The sequence below is a fragment of the Dryobates pubescens genome, chromosome 5 (assembly GCF_014839835.1).
Source record: "Dryobates pubescens isolate bDryPub1 chromosome 5, bDryPub1.pri, whole genome shotgun sequence".
Lineage (NCBI taxonomy): Eukaryota > Metazoa > Chordata > Aves > Piciformes > Picidae > Dryobates > Dryobates pubescens.
This window is the reverse complement of record NC_071616.1, coordinates 45025777-45047167: the sequence shown is the minus strand read 5'-3', so window position 1 is coordinate 45047167 and position 21391 is coordinate 45025777. Positions and strand designations below refer to the sequence as shown.

The 21391-nt window shown below is 47.2% G+C and overlaps 1 protein-coding gene across 1 annotated transcript in view; it reads right to left on the bottom strand.

The window, feature by feature from the left end:
• Nucleotides 1–21004: 21004 nt before the first annotated feature.
• Nucleotides 21005–21391, bottom strand: part of CDIN1 (CDAN1 interacting nuclease 1) — a 153944-nt gene continuing 153557 nt past the window's right edge. Inside the window, exon 11 of the mRNA XM_054162234.1 lies at nucleotides 21005–21160. Coding sequence (XP_054018209.1) covers nucleotides 21025–21160 — 136 coding nt within the window. The 3' untranslated portion in view covers nucleotides 21005–21024. The remainder of the gene's footprint in view (nucleotides 21161–21391) is intronic.

Genomic DNA, 21391 nt, shown 5'->3' with positions numbered 1-21391 from the left:
GGCAGGGAGGCAGGGATTTGGAGGCGTTCAGCACCATATAGGATTTGCAGCTGACTGCGTCTTGGGTGTTTGGCAGCCAGGAAGGTTGAAAGACTGCAGACAAATGCACAGAAGAGTAAGAGCCAAGACTCAAGATCCTTCCAATACTGAAGGAAATGGGCTGCTCTATACATCACAGAATCTCTGAATCAATCAGGTTGGAAGACACCTCAGAGATCATCAAGTCCAACCTATTAGCTAATACCTAACACCTCCTGACAACTAAACCATGGCTCCAAGGGCCACATCCAAGCCTTTCTTGAACACCCCTGGGGATGGTGACTCCACCACCTCCCTGGGCAGCACATTCCAATGGCCAGTCTCTCTTGCTGGGAAGAACTTCTTCTCACATCCAGCCTAAACCTCCCCTGGCACAGCTTGATTCTGTGTCCTCTTGTTCTGGTGCTGGTTGCCTGGGAGAAGAGACCAACCCCCACCTGGCTACAACCTCCCTTCAGGGAGTTGTAGAGAGCAAGAAGGTCTCCCCTGAGCCTCCTCTTCTCCAGGCTAAGCAACCCCAGCTCCCTCAGCCTCTCTTCATAGGGCTGTGCTCCAGACCTCTCCCCAGCTTTGTTGCCCTTCTCTGGACACCTTCCAGCAGCTCAACATCTTTCCTAAACTGAGGGGCCCAGAACTGGACACAGGACTCAAGGTGTGGCCTAACCAGTGCTGAGTACAGGGCACAATGACTTCCCTGCTCCTGCTGGCCACCCTATTCCTAATCCAGGCCAGCATGCCATTGGCCTTCTTGGCCACCTGGGCACACTGCTGGCTCATGTTCAGCCTTCTATCAACCGGTATCCCCAGGTCCCACTCTGCCTAACTGCTCTCCAGCCACTCTGTCCCCAGCCTGTAGCACTGCATGGGGTTGGTGTGGCCAAAGTGCAGAACCCCATGCTGCCTGCAGCATCTTTGTAGCTCTGTGCTGGACTCTCTCAAGCAGTTCTCTGAGGTCCTTCCTGAGCTGAGGGGCCCAGAACTGGACACAGTATTCGAGATGCAGCCTCACCAGGGCAGGGTACAGGGGCAGGAGAACCTCTCTGCACCATAGCCCTTCTAATCCACCCCAAGATGCCATTTGCCTTCTTGGCCACAAGGGCACATTGCCAGCTCATGGGCATCTTTCTGTCCACCAGGACTCCCAGGTCCCTTTTCCCTGTGCTGCTCTCCAGCAGGTCAGTCCCCAACCCACACTTATCCATGGGGTTGTTCTTTCCCAGATGCAAGATTCTACCCTTGTCCTTGTTGGATTTCATTCTATTTCTCCCTGCCCAACTCTCCAACCCTTCCAGGTCTCACTTGAATCCTTTCAATTCTTTACTGAGTCTCTCCACTGAATTTTCATAATGTGAGAAATACACATTGGTAACAGAAACATCTCTTAGGTAGCTGAGCCTGTGAAGAAAAGTTTCTCTGGCTTGCTAGTGAGATGAAAAGTCAGGCTATTTGTCTTCCCTTTTGTTAGCTTTTATCTTGGGTCTCTTCTGATCTTGTCAGAGCTTAAAGGAATTATCTTAGATGCCTACACTTGGAACACCATTCCTACAGATCCTGGTTCCAGCAGCTCATTTCCCAGGTGTCTTGGGCAAAGGAAAGAAAAGAATCCCTCAGCTTTTGACCCCACAAACCTGAAGTTCTGCTGCTCCCCATGGCCTGGAGCACCTCGGTTGTAGCTCCGTCAACTTGTTCACGTCCTAGCTACAATCAAGCAAGAAGTCAGAGAAACTTCTCTGTGGGGTTTCAACTATGGTAATGTAAAAGCAAACCTACATATGGTGAGTCAATCAAACTCTGCTTGAAGAGAAGTGATAGCAACTTGGGTTTTTTTTTTCTTTATGGAACACATATGGGAGGAGAATGAGTTGCTGTCCCCCCACTTACACAATCGCATCAATATGTATTTGGTTTTCTCCTTCACATGAAGGATAGATTAAGATTGATTGAAGACATATCTGACACAGTGCTGTGATGCTCTTTCTTGTTCCCACATTCTGGCCTGTGAAGTTTGAGTTCTTTCTGCATCACAATGAGTGCAACAGATGAGTGTGGAGACTCTTCCTTGTGCCCACAGGTTTGGACTCCCACCTGTGTCTTTTTGATCCCTATAAGGGGCTGTAACCAGCTGCTTTTCTGCTCCAGTGTGTTGAGGGAGGGCTCTGTGTGTAAAGAATCAGAAGAGTTCTTTACATCTACTTATTGCAAAAGCATTTGCAGGCACTGACATTTAAGGCTTTGGATCTTTGGTGAAGATCCTGCCATGTCCTTAGTGAAGACTCCAGCTTCAGAAGAATTTCACAGGATCACAGAATGGTCTGGGTTGGAAGAGAACCTCCAAAGGTCATCCAGTCCAAACCCCTCTGCAGTCAGCAGGGGCATCCTCAACTAGATCAAGTTGCCCAGAGCCCTGTTGAGCCTCACCTTGAATATCTCCAGGCATGGGGCCTCAACTACCTCCCCGGGCAACCTGTTCAGTGTTCCACCACCCTCATGGTGCAGAACTTTGCATATAGTTCTCCCCAGTTTGTTCCTGCTGCAGGAGGTGTGCTGACCTTCAGGTGTCTCTTCAGACCAGAGGTGGTTTGGCATGCAGCTCTGAGGTGCTCTGAGGTTTTGTCAATAGTTTGGTTTATGCTTCTTGAAGTACTTTCATTTTTTTTCTTCTCCTTCTTTCTTGTGTTTGCTACCATTCACCAGCCACCACAAATAACAACAGCCAAGCATCACAGTCTCACAGTATATTAGTGGTTGGAAGGGACCTCCAGAGATCATCCAGTCCAACCCCACTGCCAAAGCAGCATCACCCAGGGTAGTCTGCACAAGAATGTCTTGAAAGTCTCCAGAGACTCCACACCCTCTCTGGGCAGCCTGCTCCAGGGCTCTGGCACCCTCACTGTAAAGAAGTTTCTCCTCATGTTGAGCTGAAACCTTCTATGATCAAGCTTGTACCTGTTATTCCTTGTCTTATTGCTGTGCACCACCAAAAAGAGCTTGGCCCCCTCCACTTGCCCCCCAGCCCTCAGCTATTGATAGACATTGATCAGATCCCTCTCAGCCTTCTCTTCTCCAGACTCAACAGCCCCAGGGCTCTCAGTCTCTCCTCACAGGGGAGATGCTCAAGTCCTCTAAGCATCCTCCTGGCTCTCCCTTGGACTCTCTCCAGCAGGTCTCTGTCTCTCTTGACCTGGGGAGCCCAGAACTGGGCACAGGATTGCAGCTGTGGTCTCAGCAGGGCAGAGCAGAGGGGGAGCAGAACCTCCCCAGCCCTGCTGGCCACACTTTTCTTGCTGCCACCCAGGATCCCATTGGCTCTCTTGGCCCCCAGGGCACATTGCTGTCCCATGCAGAACTTGCTGTCCTCTAGGACTCCAAGGTCTTTCTCCATGGAGCTGCCTTCCAGCAGGGCAGCTTCTAACCTGTCCTGGTGCCTTAAAGCAAAACATAAAATGCAATCTCCCCAGATCAAGCACAGTGAAAGTCCCTCAGTGGCACAGCTGACATTTTGTGCAGCAGGGAGGTAAAGCATGGTGCTGTTGCTGTTTCATTTGAGCTGTATTGTTTGATGAGTTCAGGTGTTTGTCTTGTGCTGGCTTAGGAACCGGCTACAGGGCTGAGCCCAGAGAGTGGTGGCAGCCAGGCACCAGTGGTGTCCCCCAGGGATCAGTGCTGGGCCCCATCCTGTTCAATATCTTTGCTGATGATCTGGATGAGGGCATTGAGTCCATCATTCATAAATTTGCAGATGACAGCAAGCTGGGGGCAGGAGTTGATCTGTTAGAGGGTAGGAGAGCTCTGCAGAGGGACCTTGCCAGGCTGGGCAGATGGGCAGAGTCCAAGGGCAGGAGACTGAACACATCCAAGTGCCAGGTTCTGCACATTGGCCACAGCAACCCCAGGCAGTGCTACAGGCTGGGGACAGAGTGGCTGGAGAGCAGTCAGGCAGAAAGGGACCTGGGGGTACTGGTTGATGGTAGGCTGAACATGAGCCAGCAGTGTGCCCAGGTGGCCAAGAAGGTCAATGGCATCCTGGCCTGGATCAGGAACAGTGTGGCCAGCAGGAGCAGGGAAGTCATTCTGCCCTGGGCTCAGCACTGGTTAGGACACACCTGGAGTCCTGTGTCCAGTTCTGGGCTCCTCAGTTTGAGAAAGATGTTGAGCTGCTGGAAGGTGTCCAGAGAAGGGCAACAAAGCTGGGGAGGGGTCTGGAGCACAGCCCTGTGAGGAGAGGCTGAGGGAGCTGGGGTTGCTTAGCCTGGAGAAGAGGAGGCTCAGAGGAGACCTTCTTGCTCTCTACAACTACCTGAAGGGAGGTTGTAGCCAGGTGGAGGTTGGTCTCTTCTCCCAGGCAACCTGTGACAGAACAAGAGGACACAGTCTCAAGCTGCACCAGGGGAGGTTTAGGCTGGACGTTAGGAAGAAATTCTTCCCAGCAAGAGAGATTGGCCATTGGGATGTGCTGCCCAGGGAGGTGGTGGAGTCACCATCACTGGAGGTGTTTAAGAGGAGCCTGGATGAGGCACTTGGTGCCATGGTTTAGTTGATTAGATGGTGTTGCTTGATAGGTTGGACTGGATGATCTCTGAGGTCTCTTCCAACTTGGTTATTTCTATTCTATTCTTAACCCCCACCTTATAAACCCCAAGTGGTCATAGGAGTGAAATATGGAGAGGGGTTGATAAAGTGCATTACAAGAGAGCTGCATTTCCCCTCCTGCCTTGGGGTTCAGGTCAGTCACACTTCAGCCCATGGAGATACATCTTGTTGAGCTTTCATGTGTTCAGAAATCTGGAAGAAGGGTTGGGCTGTGCCTTGCACACAGCATTAGCACTTCCTGAGAATCGTTCAGTGCCTCTGTGATCTGATGAGATTTGTGTTTGGAGCTGCTTCAGTGACTCAAGACACAGCTTTTAAAGCATGAACAAAACAAGGTTACAATATGCTGCACATCAGCCAGTGAACGTGGCTGGAACAAATCTGCTGCATCTCTGGTTTTTTATCTTTCTCCTGACAGAACCCAAATTGTCCTTTCTGCTCCCTCTTCACTAAATGAGCAATGGCACACAGAGCTAAGTTTGTCAGCTCCAAGATACATCTGACTTCAGGGGAAAAAAAACAACCTAAACTTACTTCCTTCAGAAACTCCTGGCACAAGGCTTGGATCAGTGGACTCTGTGCAGCATCCAGCCTGGCTGGATGGCTGGGACCAAAGAGTGGTGGGGAATGGAGTTAAACCAGGCTGGTGTCCAGCCACTAGTGGGGCCCCCCAGGGTTCAGTACAGGGGGCTGTCCTCTTTAGCATCTTTATCAATGGTCTGGATGAGGACATTGTGTGCACCCTCACTCAGTGAGTAGATGACACCAAGCTGGGTGGCTGTGTCCATTGGCTAGAGGGTCAATGGCCAATGGGCCAAGGCTAATTGTATGAAGTCCAACAAGGCCAAATGCCAGGTCCTCCACCTGGCTAACAACCCCATGGGAAGCTACAGACCTGGGGATGTGTGGTTGGAAAGCTTCAACTTGGAGAGATACCTGAGGGTATCCGATCAACAGTTGACTGACCATGAGCCAGCAGTGCCCAAGTGGCCAAGGTAGCCAATGCCATCCTGGCCTGGATCAGGAATAGAGTAGCCAGCAGGAGCAGGGAGGTGACCATTCCCCTGTGCCCTTCATGAGTGAGGCCACAGCTCAAGTATTGTGTTTGGTTCTGGGTCACTCACTACAGAAAGGACAGTGAGGTGCTGGAGCCTGTCCAGAGAAGGGCAATGAGGTTGGAGAAGGCCTGGAGCACCTGGGCTACAGGAGGGGCTGAGGGAGCTGGGGGTGTTCAGGCTGGAGAAGAGGAGCCTGAGGGAGACCTCATTGCTCTCCACAGCTCCCTGAAGGGAGGTTGGAGTGAGGCGGGGACAGCCTCTGCTCCTTGGTGACAAGGGACAGGAGCAGAGGAAGTGGCTCTAAGCTGCAGCAGGGGAGGTTCAGGCTGGGTGCTAGGAAATATTTCCTCACTGAAAGGGTTCTCAGATGTTGGAATATTCTGCCCAGGGCAGTGGAGTCACCATCCCCAGGGGGTGTTCAAGCAGTGTGTGGAGCTGGCACTTAGGGACATGGTTTAGTGTTGACTCTTCAGTGCTGGGTTGAAGGTTGGACTGGATGAGCTTGGAGGTCTTTTCCAAGCAGATATATTCTGTGCTTCTGTGACACACCTTCACCATTGTGGTGGGTTGGGATTTCCCACTACATTAAATAAGCACAACCAGCTCAGTTGGAAAGCAAATGGAAGCTGTATTTACAAAGCAAAACAGCAGTCTACAATGGAATGCAATGGATGTGTACAAAATATACAGGATTACAATATTATACAGGTATTTACAATCAGAAAACAGCATGAAACTCCCTCCTGGTCCAAAGTGACCAGGGAAGCTGCTCCACTGCCACCAAAACACCTCCTTTCCCCCTATAATGAGAAGAAAAGCAGAAAGCCACTCAAAGGAATGTTAGTTCTTAACTGCAAGGTCAGCTAGCAGAAATTAAACCCTCCCCAGCCCAGCAGAAGAGCCAAGCAGCCAGAAAAGGAGGAGGAACGAAACTGAAAGCAAAACTGTGTGAGACTTATGGTACATCTGCATCCATCCCACCCCACAGTGATGGTGGAGTCACCATCCCTGGAGGTGCTTAGGAAGAGGTTAGATGGGGTGCACAGTGCCATGGTTTAGCTGATTAGATGGTGTTGGATGAGAGGTTGGACTGGATGATCTCAAAAGGTCTCTTCCAACCTGGTTAATTCTCTTCTAGCCAATGAAATTAATTCAGAATCATCTTTTATTTTCCTTTTTACACCCAATTGTGAATTGTTTATATTTTTCTACTCAAAATCTGCAGCTAACTTTTAAAGGCATAGCCTGAGACTGCCACAACCATGCTCATCTGCTTGCACAGCACTTTTCTGCCACTCAGAGACACCTAAACCTTGCCAGCATCCTTGTGTTCTCCACCTCCTGGGATTTTTGGCAGAGGCAAAAAAAAATACACAAAGACAACAAATGTATCATCAGTTCCATTTTCTTTCTCCAAGAAGAGCCTTTCATCTTGCATCACCCAAGCTTTCACTATTGTAAATCAGCAGATACATCAATGATTTATATATGATTTTTTTAAGCCACTGAAGGAGTGTTGATTTACAGCACAGGACAAGACCTGACTTCAAATCTTGAGCAGACAAACTGCATCCAGGGCTTCTGACCAAAGTCCTGTGGGTGAATGGAATTTTCCCAAGCCAGAACAATGCAGGAAGATGAAACAAACTAGACAAAGCAACACTCATTTCAAAATACCTTCGTTTGGAGCACATTGGCAAGGGGAATGCATCTGGCTAAATACACGGAGCCTCACAAGCTGCCTCTCAATCTGGACCCGTGGAGCTGAGAGATAGCCCTGTGGTGAGGAGGGGAGAGACAGTGAGGAGTCAGAAGAAAACTGCAGATGATTGGAGCACACTCCAAAACTGCCTCCAGAACCTAGGTCAGTGTGGTGAACACCTTGGGCTGCTGCTGATTCAATGCTGTAGAGCCAGATGCTAGCCCCAACATTTCACAAGGGCTTGTAGTGGTAGGACGAGGGGCAAGGGCTTTAAGCTGGAAGAGGGCAGATGTAGACTGGGGATCAGGAAGAAATTATTTACAGTGAGGGTGGTGAGACACTGGAACAGGTTTTCCAGGGAGGTTGTGGATGTCCCCTCCCTGGAGGTGTTTGAGGCCAGGCCTTGAGCAACCTGGGCTGGTGGGAGGTGTCCTTGCCCATGGCTGGGGGCTGGAACTAGATGACCTTTAAGGTCCCTTCCAACTGAAAACATTCTGGAAGTCTATCAAAATAGTTCTAGTTTGGTTCTTCCATCACTGCACTGTCAAGGCTTGGATCCAAACTTGGGAATTCATTCTTCTAATGGACCCTTCCCATTTGTTTTCTCCTCCTCCTGCCTCACCAAAGAACTCAGGAAAACACTTTTTGATATCTTTGAAGGAAACAAGAGGCCATGAAATCAGAAAACACTTTGCTGTTTAGCTGCTGGTATTTATAAAGCCAGGAAGCCATCACTTATGGGCTTGCCACACAAGGGCTAAAGAGCCAGAGGGAGTTGTGTTCTGCCATTGTGAAGTGGAGCAAAGCATTGTGAGCGGAGCAGTGGGAAGCTGACAGACACTTAGCTTTCTTCTTTATCTCTAGTTAGCATTAGCTTTGAGTAAGTTACCTATCTCTGGCCAAGAAGCAAAAACCAGTGCTGCAGAGCACTGGTGGACAGGATTGGTTCAAACCAAGCACAGTGTGGGAAACAGGAGTCAAAGACAAACCTATGACATTACCTCACATTCCCAGGCCACATCTACTTGTCACACCAGGAAATGTCGCTGAGTTTCCAGGGGCTGAGGGCTGCTGGAGCACAGACAGCTCTTAACCTTCTCCAGTTGTCTTCAGCAGCTCACAGAAAGGTTGGGGTGAACTGAAAGCACAGGAGACCTTGAGCATCCAACGTTGTGACAGTTCAGTGTGAGCTCATCAGCACAGCACAATAATTGGACTAGTGGTAAAAGAGCTGTTAAGATAATTTAGCCAACTGTGAGACCTGAGAGTTTAGGACCTTCAGGGCAAAAGTAGTTGCTGCTGCATGCTCCATTTGGCAGCCTCTCCTACTATGTGTTTGGTTTAAGTGTTTGTTTCAGAAACTGGGCTGTAAGCTACAAGCCTGTGATTATCAAGACTGGTGTTGGGAGTTTTAGGAGCATAGCCTATGATGGATATATCCCATTAGCATTTGTGTTTCACTCATGACAGTTATCCATGAAATTTTTCCATGTAGTAGGCTTGAAACATGTTGTAACTTACTGGCTGGTCACAATATACATGGACAAAACTTTGTGATTCATAGAGTGGTTGGAAGGGACCTCTGAAGGTCATCTAGTCCAAGCCCCTCTGCAGTCTGCAGGGGCATCCTTCATTAAATCAGGTTGCCCAGAGCCCTGGTGAGATTCACTTTGGATAACTCCAGGGATGAGACCTCCACCAGCTCCCTGGGCAACCTGTTCCAGTGTTCCACCACCTTCATGGTAAAGAACTTGTTCCTAATATCCAATCTAAATGTGCTCTGCTCTCATTTCAAACCATTGTCCCCTGTCCTGTCCCTGCAGGCCTTTGCAAACAGTCCCTCTGCAGCCTTCTTGCAGCCCCTTCAGGCACTGGCAGGCAGCCTCAAACAGTCACACAGAGCTGTTCTCTATTTAATTTATAATTGGATGAGATGAGACTTACTACAGCAGAAAGAACCCCAAACAACCCAAAAGGATTGAGGTAAGACACTGGGAAAAAAAATCTTCCTAACTACAGATGGGCAGTAGGAAGGACTCCCATAACCTTTGTAAGCATCTCCAACACTGGAGTTTGCTAAGAATAGATTCGACAGACAGCTGATCTGGACAGACAGCCTTACCTCAGAGGAAGGAAGAAAACTGTCTTGAGACCCAGCTGTGCCTACATTTGTTTTTTTTTTCTTTAATCATCATTTGTAGCCAGACTTTTTCTTCTTTTTTTTTTCTTTTCCTTTTTTTTTTTTTTGCTGAATATATTTCATCATTTGTATGCAATGTGGTGCCAAACACATTCAAATGAGGCTGCTTCAAGTGTGTATGGAAACAAACTGATTAAACTAATTTTTATGTTTTTCCACTCATTATGAAGCTATCATGCTGAGACAGAATACAAAATAGAGTGTGGTGTGAATGCTCATTATGGAAAAGCAAAGGGGGGAAAAAAAAAAAGAAGAAAAAAAAATATCATAGAATCCTAGAATTGTCAGGGTTGGAAGGGACCTCAAGGATCAGCCAGTTCCAAGCCCCCTGCCATGGGCAGGGACACCTCACACTGCAGCAGGTTGCTCACAGCCACATCCAGCCTGGCTGCAAACACCTCCAGAGATGAGGCTTTTACCACCTCCCTGGGCAACCTGTGCCAGGCTCTCACCACCCTCATGGGGAACAACTTCTTCCTGACAACCAATCTGAATCTCCCCATTTCTATTTTGCTTCCATTCCCCCCAGTCCTATCACTCCCTGACAACTGAAAAAGTCCCTCCCCAGCTTTCTTGGAGCTCCCTTCAGATACTGGAAGGCCACAATTAGGTCTCCTGGGAGCCTTCTCTTCTCCAGACTGAACAGCCCCAACTCCCTCAGTCTGTCCTCATAGCAGAGCAGCTCCAGCCCTCTGCTCATCCTCGTGGCCCTTCTCTGGACACCTTCCAGCACCTCCAGATCCTTTTTGTAATAGAGGCTCCAGAACTGGACACAGAGCCCCAGGTGAGGTCTCAGCAGAGTGGAGCAGAGGGGGAGAATCACCTCCCTCAATCTGCTGACCATACTTCTCTTGATGCAGCCCAGAAAGCAAATCACATCCTGGGCTGCAAGTGCACACTGGTGGCTTGTGTTGAGCTTCTCATCCAGCAGCACCCCCAGGTCCTTTTCTTCAGGGCTGCTCTCAAGCCATTCTCAGCCTACATTTTTGCCTATATCTGTGGTATCACTGGTAGAGGCAACAGCAGAAATATATTTAACACAATATAGGGCAAACCCCCTCCAAAACTCTCTAATAATGAGAATAACCTCAGCCAAGGATAGTTCTTTGAGAATTAATAAGCTGCTGGGGTTTATGGTCACTGCCTTCACCTTAGGCCCTCAATTAATCCCTGGACCTTGGCCGTTACTACCTAATTGACTTAGTTTCATTTCATTTCAACATTTCAAAGTGATCTTCCTAAAATCACACTGACAGAGTAACATGGTCTCTGCAGATGTGCACTGACATGGTTTCAGTGTTGTTACTTTGGCTCCACACACTTGCATTGACGTTTCATTTTGTAGAAGCTTCATCCCTGGAGGTTTGTGCAGCCAGGCTGGATGTGGCTGTGAGCAACCTGCTGCAGTCTGAGGTGTCCCTGGCCATGGCAGGGGGGGTGGAACTGGATGATCCTTGAGGTCCCTTCCAACCCTGACAATTCTGTGATTCTATGACATCTCAGTGCCACATCCATGCATCTGTGCAGATGCCATGGAATTGTTCAGAGGAGGTGAAAGCCTGTCCAGGAGCAAGGGCAGACCAACAAGTTAACACAGGGACACACTAAAAGCTACTAAGAAGGATTTTTGTTAGCATTGTGAATATGATTTGTATGTTTCTAAAGGTTGGGCTGGGGGAAAGGCAGATAAAATGTCACTTGGTTTTCTTGAAAAAACCCCAACCAAAAAAAATATTTTAATATAGAATCACAGAATTGCTAAGGTTGGAAGGGACCTCAAGGATCAGCCAGTTCCAACCTCTCTGCCATGGACAGGGACATCTCACACTACAGCAGGTTGCTCACAGCCACATCCAGCCTGGCTGCAAAAACCTCCAGGGAGGTGGTGGAAGCCTCATCCCTAGGCAGCCTGTGCCAGTCTCCCACCACCCTCATGGGGAACAACTTCTTCCTCACATCCAATCTGAATCTCCCCACTTCTAGTTTTGTTCCATTCCCCCCAGTCCCATCACTCCCTGACACCCTCAGAAGTCCCTCCCCAGCCTTCTTGTAGACCCCTTCAGATACTGGAAGGCCACATTTAGGTCTCCTGGGAGCCTTCTCTTCTCCAGACTGAACAGCCCCAACTCCCTCAGTCTGTGCTCACAGCAGAGCAGCTCCAGCCCTCTACTCATCCTCGTGGCCCTAATAGCAAACCCAATTACCTCTGGTAATGATTAAAAGCTATTTTTTTTTTGCTATATTTTTTAATAGCAAAAAGGAATTATCTCTGCTATTTATTAATGGGAAAAAAATATTATCTGTGCATATTGTATCTATTTTGCTGTAAATGCCCATGCATGGATGTGAACAAAAGTATGGGAAGAGAAGAGTTGTATTCCCTTGACCCAGTCTATGTCACCATAGTTTTGCTCCATTCCCCTTGTCCTATCATTACCTGACACACTAAAAATTTAGATCAGCTTAAAAAACCAAGCCCTGAAAAAAAGGAAAAACCAAACACCAGGTAATATATTTAAAAAGTCATCTTTTGGTGTTTTGGTTTTGGTTTTATATTACTCTTGCTTACTTAATTTTAGGCTGCGAGTCTCATGTCCTGGTACCACAGAACCAAAGCACAGTATCACAGTATAACCAAGGTTGGAAGAGACCCCAAGGATCATCAAGTCCAACCTGTCCCAACAGACCTCACAACTAGACCATGGCACCAAGTGCCACGTCCAATCTCCCCTTGAACACCTCCAGGGACGGTGACTCCACCACCTCCCTGGGCAGCACATTCCAATGACAAATGACTTGCTCAGTGAAGAACTTTTTCCTCACCTCGAGTCTAAACCTCCCTTGGAACAGCTTGTGACTGTGTCCCCTTGTTCTGGTGCTCCTTACCTGGGAGAAGAGACCAACCCCTTCCTGTCTACAACCACCTTTCAGGTAGTTGTAGAGGGCAATGAGGTCACCCCTGATCCTTCTCTTCTCCAGGCATGTAGCTGACAGCTCTCAGAGGTGACACTAAATCAAGAGCTCCTGATAAAAAACAGGGCATGAAAATAAAGTCTCTTTAGAATGTGGAAAAGTTTTGGTTTGTTTGGGTTTTCCTTTTTTTTTTGCAAAGTCTTTTGAAGCTCTTTTGATCCAGCTTTGAAATAATTTTGGTAGATTAGCATTGTACCCAGCCCATAATTTATAGTAGCTGACCTAAGCTGCTCTTTGTATAACAGCCATACATGAAACAATAGCAGGAAAGTGAAAAACACAAGGGCAACTAAAACTGCTCTGTTGATTATTTAGCTCATAATTACATCTTCCTTATTTAATCTTGGGAATCCTGTCGGGTTCTCAATAATGCAGGCTCAAATAATATTTACTATACACAGGAGAGTTAGTTTTGAGTAAGGCATTTAGACTCTCCAAACTTTGTGTAACTTGTGACCTTTCCCTAACCTGAGCGAGGTTCTATTTTATACAGATCCCACTAGATAGACACAGTCCCTCTATAAATGGTGAGGCTGCTGCCAAGAGCCCATTGTTAGCCAGGACGTTTTTCACCAGGCACACTTGAGGTTCCTATCACACCACTCTAAAGAGCAAGCCCTTGAGGATTCTTCTTTTGTCAATGGAATAAAACAGTTACTCCTGAATGACCTGCAAGTCCACACCAAGTGCCCTTTGTGACTCAGGATAACCATAGGAGGGAATTATTTTGCTATACTTTTTTGTAGGCAGCCTCCTGTTTTATGCCATAATACTGAATTAATCCTTGAGCAGCGCGTGACTTAATGTATTTATGTAACCTCAGCCCCAAAATAACCAATGCATGTTTCTGACAACTGTTGTTCTAGCTCAGCAACTGTCCCTTTCTTAAAGGCATAGCCTAAAAAGGTCACACCATCTAACTGCAGAAGACCACAGAAAGCACAACAGGTTAGGTGTTGGAAGGGACTTCCAAAGATCATAAGTCCAATGGCCCTGCCAAGGAGGATCACCTGGGGCAGGCTACACAGGAATACAGCCATGTGAGTTTTGAGAGTCTCCAGAGAAGGAGACTCCACCACCTCTCTGGACAGCCTGTTCCAGTGTTCTGTCACCCTCACCATACAGAATTGTCTCTTTTGTTGAGGTGGAACCTCCTGTGTTCCAGCTTGTACCTGCTGTTCCTTGTCCTATCACTGGGCACCACCACAAAGAACCTGGCACCTTCATCCTGCCCCCCATCAATCAGGTATTTATAGACCTTCATCAGATCCCCTCTCAGCTTTCTCCAGTCTAAGCAGCCCCAGGGCTCTCAGTCTGTCTTCATATGAGAGATCAAGTCCCTTCCATCATCCTCATAGCTCTCCCTTGGACTCTCTCCAGCAGATCCCTGTCTCTCTTGAATTGAGGAGCCTAAAACTGGATGCAGCATTGCAGGTGTGGTAGTGAAACTACTTCAGCTGAAGCAAAAGGAAGACTTGAATTCAGTTCTGTATACTTACTGTTGACCTTTCAGGAGCTGTAATCAACTTGGGTAAATGAGAACAAGCTGTTCTCATAGCACAAGCTATTGCCAGGAAACCTGTGATTTGAAAACAGTGAGCTAGCCACCTTTGCCCTTCTGAGCCAAGCTGATGTAGGCACAGGGGGTAAAGCTATGCCTTTGGCTTCAACAGAGGCTCTTGCAGAAGTGCTGCTCATGCTAGCCTTCAACTTGCAGAAAATTCTAACAGCTAAATTCCCAGTATTGCCCTATTTGGTAGCAGCACAGAGGCACTCTTAAGGTAGTCCTTTGTACAATTTTACTCTTCACAGAACCATAGAATGGCTCTGGTTGGAAGAGACCTTCGAGATCACCTACTCCAACTTCCCAACGCGGGCACTGGCACCTCTCAACTAGACTCAGCTGTTCAAGGCCTCATCCAGCCTGAGGAGGATTCAAAAGGAAAGACTCATGAAGATTGTCTTCTACAGGGGTTTAGACAGTGGAAAAATCAAAAAGCTAATACCAGGAAAGAAACTTCTTGAATGTGCTTCCACCACCTCCCTGGGCAACCTCTTCCAGTCTCTCACCACCCTCATGGGAAAGAACTTCTTCTAACATCCAATCTGAATCTACCCATTTCTAGTTTTCCTCCATTCCTCCCAGTCCTATCACTCCCTGACACCTGAAAAAGTCCCTCCCCAGCTTTCTTGTAACCCCCTTCAGATACTGGAAGGCCACAACAAGGTCTCTTCAGAGCCTTTTCTTCTCCAGACTGAACAGCCCCAACTCCCTCAGTCTGTCCTCATAGCAGAGCAGCTCCAGCCCTCTGCTCATCCTCTTGGTCCTTCTCTGGACACCTTCCAGCACCTCCAGATCCTTCCTGTAATAGAGGCTCCAGAACTGGATGCAGTATTCCAGGTGTGGTCTCACCAAAGTGGATCACAGGGGGAGAATCCCCTCCCTGGCCCTGCTGGCTGTGCTTCTCTTGATGCAGCCCAGGCTCTGCTTGGCTCTCTGGGCTGCAAGTGCTCACTGCTGGCTCCTGTTGAGCTTCTCCTCCCCCAGCACCCCCAGGTCCTTTTCCTCAGGGCTGCTCTCAAGCCAGTCCCTGCCCAGGTGCCTGGGATTGCCCTGACCCAGCTGCAGGACCTTGCCCTTGGTCTTGTTGAACCTCATCAGTACAATTAATATAATAAAATAGTAACAAGGTAAGTACAGTAAGGCATTTGGACCTCTTCCTTCAGCTTCAGATCAGAAGTTTTGTTGTGCTCTGAGCCAGCTTTAGGGATAGATTGTTGAAGTCATACTAATATTGTGTCCCCAGAACACAGGAATGGCCAAAACCCCAAAGTGTTCTCTTTTATACTGGAATGTGACCCACCACTGTGCTGCTCCCCCTGCACAAAGGAGGCTTAATTCCCTGTTCACCACAGTGACAGCAATTCTCTGAGGCTGAGAACAGGCCTTATTACAGTACTTGTAAGAGCAGATGCTTGCAAAGTCTATATATGCCAGTGAGAACATAATTCAGTTTTATGCACACTTCTGTTTTCTGCCTTGGCATAATTCATTAGCACACTCTACAGAGGACTCCATAAAACTGGATTTGGCTTTCATGGGAAGCTTCTAATGACTCCAGGGCTGTTAAAGACAACAAACCCAACAAACAGCCCCACTCCTCTTTAATAAAGAAGTGGATGTTTACATCTGATAAACTGAGGAAAAGGACACATGAGGCTTTGGGTGGTTTGTTGGGGTTTATTTTTTGTGCAGTAGACAAGATACAAGAAGAAAGCAATCAATTACTGTATTTTTTTATAGTGGTCTGCTTTCAGCATTTAAGAGAGTGACAAAACAGGAGCAGGGAAGGCAGTCTGCCCCTGTGGCCAGCACTGGGGAGGACACACCTTGAGTCCTGGGTCCAGTTCTGGGCTCCTCGATTCAAGAAAGATGTTGAGATGCTGGAAGGTGTCCAGAGAAGGGCAACAAAGCTGGGGAGGGGTCTGGAGCACAGCCCTGGGAGGAGAGGCTGAGGGAGCTGGGGTTGCTTAGCCTGGAGAAGAGAAGGCTCAGAAGAGACCTTACTGCTCTCTACAACTGCCTGAAGGGAGGTTGTAGCCAGGTGGGGGTTGGTCTTTTTTCCCAATTTGTGACAGAACAAGAGGACACAGTCTCAAGTTGTGCCAGGGGAGGTTTAGGCTGTCTGCGAGGAAGAAATTGTTCATGGAATGAGAGATTGGCCATTGGAATGTGCTGCCCAGGGAGGTGGTGGAGTCACCATCACTGGAGGTGTTTAAGAAGAGCCTGAACAAGGCACTTGGTGCCATGGTTTAGTTGATTAGATGGTCTTGGGAGATAGGTTGGACTGGGTGATCTCAAAGGTATTTTCCAACCTGGTTAAGTTTATTCTATTCCAAAAATCTTCCTTAAGAGAAGCAGGAAGCCTACCAAAATTTTTACTTCAGTTAAACTCAAGAGGTTGACATTTCAGTAGAGTAATTTTTTCTTGTTGTTCAGACATTGGTAGGTTAGATTTTAACTAGTAAATGCAGGGGGAAGAGAGTTCTTAGGGAGCTCTCACAACCTGGAAACTGTATGGCAAATCATTCAACACATTCTGAAGTTCAAGGCCTGCAGAAACATTCCCAGTGTTTAAATACATGAGTTACTATTGGAGAGATCATCAACAATATCCCTAACTGACCGGGGGGCCACCAGGCCCCCCGGCCTTTGTAGTCACCACCACCATCACCCAGTGCGCACCACAGGCACTCACCAGTGATGAGAGGAGGATCCTCAGCCCCAAAGGGCTCAGCTTGGGGCTGCTGCCTCTCCTGGGGGGGATTAAATAGGGCAGTGGGTGGGGAGGGCAGAGTGGCCACACCTGGGGTGGGAGGAGACTCCACCAGAGCCCAGGTGCTCTGGGATTTTTACATTGGCTATATTAGGACAAAAATTTTCCCAGCAAGAGTGGTCAGGGATTGGAAAGTGCTGTTGAGTCACCCGCCCTGGATGTGTTTAAAGGTGGTTTGGATGTGGTGCTTGGGAATATGGTTTAGTGGTGAACTTAGTAGAGTAGGGTTCTGGGTTGGACTTGGTGACCCTGAGGGTCATTTCCAACCTGAATGGTTCTGTGGTTCTGTGTGATTGAGTATTTCTGAGAAGGGCAATGAGGCTGGGGATAGATCTGGAGCACAGAGAAGAGGCTGAGTGAGGTGAGAGGCTGGGAGTGTTTAGCCTGGAGAAGAGGAGGCTCAGGGGAGACTTCATTGCTCTCTACAACTATCTGAAAGGAGGTTGTAGCCAGGTGGGGGTTGGTCTCTTCTCCCAGGCAACCAGCACCAGAACATGAGGACACAGTCTCAAGCTGCACCAGGGGAGGTTTAGGCTGGAGATGAGGAGAAAGTTCTTCCCAGAAAGAGAGACTGGCCATTGGAATGTGCTGCCCAGGGAGGTGGTGGAGTCCCCATCCCAGGAGGTGTTCAAAAAAGGCTTGGATGTGGCACTTGGAGCCATGGTTTAGTTGTCAGGAGGTGTTAGGTAACAGGTTGGATTTAATGATCTCTGAGGTCTTGTCCAGCTTTGTTGGTTCTCTGCTTCTATGATTTGTGTGTGGTGGCAGAGCTTGTTTGCTAGCATGTAACGAAATTAGTACAATATGTACACTTTTTGTGCCTTATTTCATCCTCATTCTAACACAAAGATCCTTCCAGATAAGGTCAAGGCTGTGATTAAAGACAGCTGCACTGCTCTCTAACTTGTTATGCCCCAGCATTAGGTAAAAGGAATAAATAAACAAATAGAAGCCTAACCTGATTTATCTGCGTGTCCCCAGATAAATTTGTTTAATGTAAAAACAAATACAGCAAAGCTTTGATGGAAGCTGGAGTGGAATTTTCAACATCTGGGCAGATAAATTTAATTTATTCAAACCAAAAAAAAAAAAAAAGAGAGAAAAAGAAGGAAAAAGAGGAGGAAAAAAAAAAAGCAGCATTAGTGCATCATGTAAAAGCCGATTTAAATGATTTCATGCAACAGAAAACATATGTACTAGCTCAAACAAATTCAGTTTGCCCTTAAAACCCATTTCCCTCAGACTACCATTGCTTCTGAATGTTCTGTTATGATAATGTGCAGCTATTTCTTCTCCTTATTTTCTTCCTTTTCTATTCTCTTCTTGATTTTACACATTCCACTAACCCAAACCACAGCCAGAAGTCCCAGGGGCAGCGACACCCTACGTGCAGCCTCTGTTTAGCATCAGGCAGGTTCACTTCACAGATTGATTTCTGGGTATCTTTATTGGCAGATCTTTCAAGCTGGTCAGGTAAAATAAGTTAAGCACAATACCTTAAGCAGCTGAACAGAAAGGAGCTACAGGTGCTTGAATATTCTGGGTTCCTCACTGAATCTTTCCACTGTAACACACTCAAAATCGTCTCCATGCAACAGTAACTCACTGTAGTAGTGGAGCTATGGTAGCTTATATCTGCAGGCAAGGGACTGAATACTAGGAAAACAAAAGACATTTTCCCCCCTGAAAATCCCAAATGATAAACCTGTGCCTGAAAATGATAAAACTTGAAACTGTTCAAGTTATGAAACTCGAAACTGTTGAGAACTAAAAAGTCAAATTAAAATTCTGTACAATAGCTGGGGAAGAAAAACCCCAACCCAACCCAACAACTAAATAAGATGAAATCTTAACTGTCTTAATTTTCTATTTTAACTGAAAGCAAGGCTGTAAGAAAGTCTTGATGTGATTTTTGAAATCATCAAGGCACATAAAAGTATCACCTCAACTGAAAAAAAACCCCTACCAATGTGCACTGCAATGTTCTAAAGACTCTTTCCTTAGGGAAGAGGTCATCAATTTGTGCTTTCAGGAGACTGCTGTCAGCCCTTTCGTGCTACCAGAGAATCTGCTTCACAGAATCACCAAGGTTGACAGAGACCTCAAAGATCATCAAGTCCAACCTGTCCCCACAGACCTCATGACTAAACCATGGCACCAAGTGCCATGTTCAATCCCCTCTTGAACACCTCCAGGGATGGTGATTCCACCACCTCCCCAGGCAGCACATTCCAATGAACAATTACTCTTTCTGGGAAGAACTTTCTCCTCACCTTGAGCCTAAACTTCCCCTGGTGCAGCTTGAGACTGTGTCCTCTTGTTCTAGTGCTGGTTGCCTGGGAGAAGTGAGGGAGAAGATCCACTGTTGTGTCTGATGTCCAAAGGTTCCCTTCAGGTAGTTGTAGAGAGCAAGAAGGTCTCCTCTGAGCCTCCTCTTCTCCAGGCTAAGCAACCCCAGCTCCCTCAGCCTCTCCTCACAGGGCTGTGCTTGAGGTCCCTCCCCAGCCTCGTTGCCCTTCTCTGGACACATTCAAGTGTCTCAATGTACTTCTTAAAGTGAGGGGCCCAGAACTGGACACAGGACTCAAGGTGTGGCCTAACCAGTGCTGAGTACAGGGGCACAATGACTTCCCTGCTCCAACCTGACCACAATGAGCACACATAAATGACTTTTAAAAGTATTTTGTCCTTTCTTGAAGGCTAGTTAAGCAAAGAAAAGAGTAGGAAAAAGTCTCCAGCCCCACAAGCTGCTAGCACTAAGAAATCTCTAACAGAGCACAAACCTGAGCCCCACTACTCCTCCCCTGAGTGGAGATGAGGGTGGAAACAGAATGAGACCCAACTCAGAACTCCAAGAAGGGCTAATACCCACCTCAGGGTACCTCTGATCTTGGTGGTTCCAACAAGGGGCAAACAAAGCTCTCAAATGAATAGGTAAGTACACAGAAAACTTATGCCCATTTGTATGCTTTATTTGTCTTGGGGAATGGAGCCAGTGTGAAGCATTGTTTTATCACGGTTCCATGCCTTTCTTGAGCACCAGGATGCTAATCTTCTTCAGAAGTAACTCACAGAGCTCTTGCACATTGCTCTTTCAGACTTCAGCATGCCAGACAATGGCATCTTACAGCACCTAGAGAGGTCAAGGTAGATTCCTTCCTTAAGTTTAAGAGGAAAAATTCCTAGGTGTGGATGGCCTGGGGGATGGGGAAGAAAACACAAAACACCATTTGGTTTTGAGTCATCAATCTATTGATTAACAAGCCCCATAGAAACTAACACCAAACTTCCCAGACTCATACACACACACACACATATATACATATATAAAATAAATCCTTGCTCTTCACTTTCACCCCTCCTAAAACTCCCCTGAGATCACTTTTTAACTGTTAACTTGGGCTTCCATCCCTGATTTTAGCAACCAGGCAGTGATGGAACACGTTACTTCAATTATTTTCTCAAAATCTGGCTACTTAACAGCCTCAAGTTTGGGGTTAGTTCCACGACCCTGCCTTATCACCTGGGCTTGATGCATTATGCTGTTTTAAATCCCAGAATAACAAACAGCCTTTACCAATTTCCCACATCAGTGCAGGGGCTTCAGTCAGAACCTGGGCTTGATGCATTATGTTGGTTTAAATCCCAGAATAACAAAGTCTTGACCAATTTCCCACACCAGTGTAGGTGCTTCAGGCAGGCTACTAGCACTGAATAAACCTGTGAGTGGTACCATAAAAAGCCACTTACTTTTCTTTTAAAGGTGACTCTGTAAGAGGGGTAAGAACTGAGAGTTACACCTTTCAGCCGCTGCATTTTTTGTGTGCCTTTGTTTACAAAGCTAGCAGAAGCCATCCGGAAAGAAGAAAGATTATAAGTATCTAGAAAGTAGCTGTTTGACAGAGACAGAGACGCTGATAATGAGCGGGTTGCGTCTGTCTTGTTTTGGCTGATCACACAACAGAGAGGTCTGAAGCAAAACAGAAACTCTGGCGATGTTTGTGTGAAGAGGCAGTAGCATGAGGGGGGCGGCAGGAGTTCAGCTGAAGTTCAGGGCAGATGCTGCCATCAGTTTACACTGCAGGAAAGTAAAATTGCTTCCGGATTTACCTCTTCCTCCCCAGCTCAGCAGTGAGCCATGCTGTGGCGCAGAGTCACGATGTCAGCTGGGAAGCAGTCTTTGAGCAGGATACCGCGCTCACGATGGCAGTCCAGCTCCTCAATGAAGCCATACCAGTAGATGACCAAACCAGGGCCAAACCTAAGCAAGGAAAACGCAAAGCAAAGCTGTTTATTTTTACTTTCTTTTTTTTCTGAGTGTCTTTAGGTGAGCTGTAATTTCCCACCCCTGTGATTCCCAGGCAAGTCAATCTGCTAACTCCAACACAAGTTCAATCTGCTCGCTTCAATGCAAAGTACCTCTGCTCACTTCTCCAACCTCTTTGGAGACAATATTTTGATAGATATATATTTTTTTAATATATACATATAT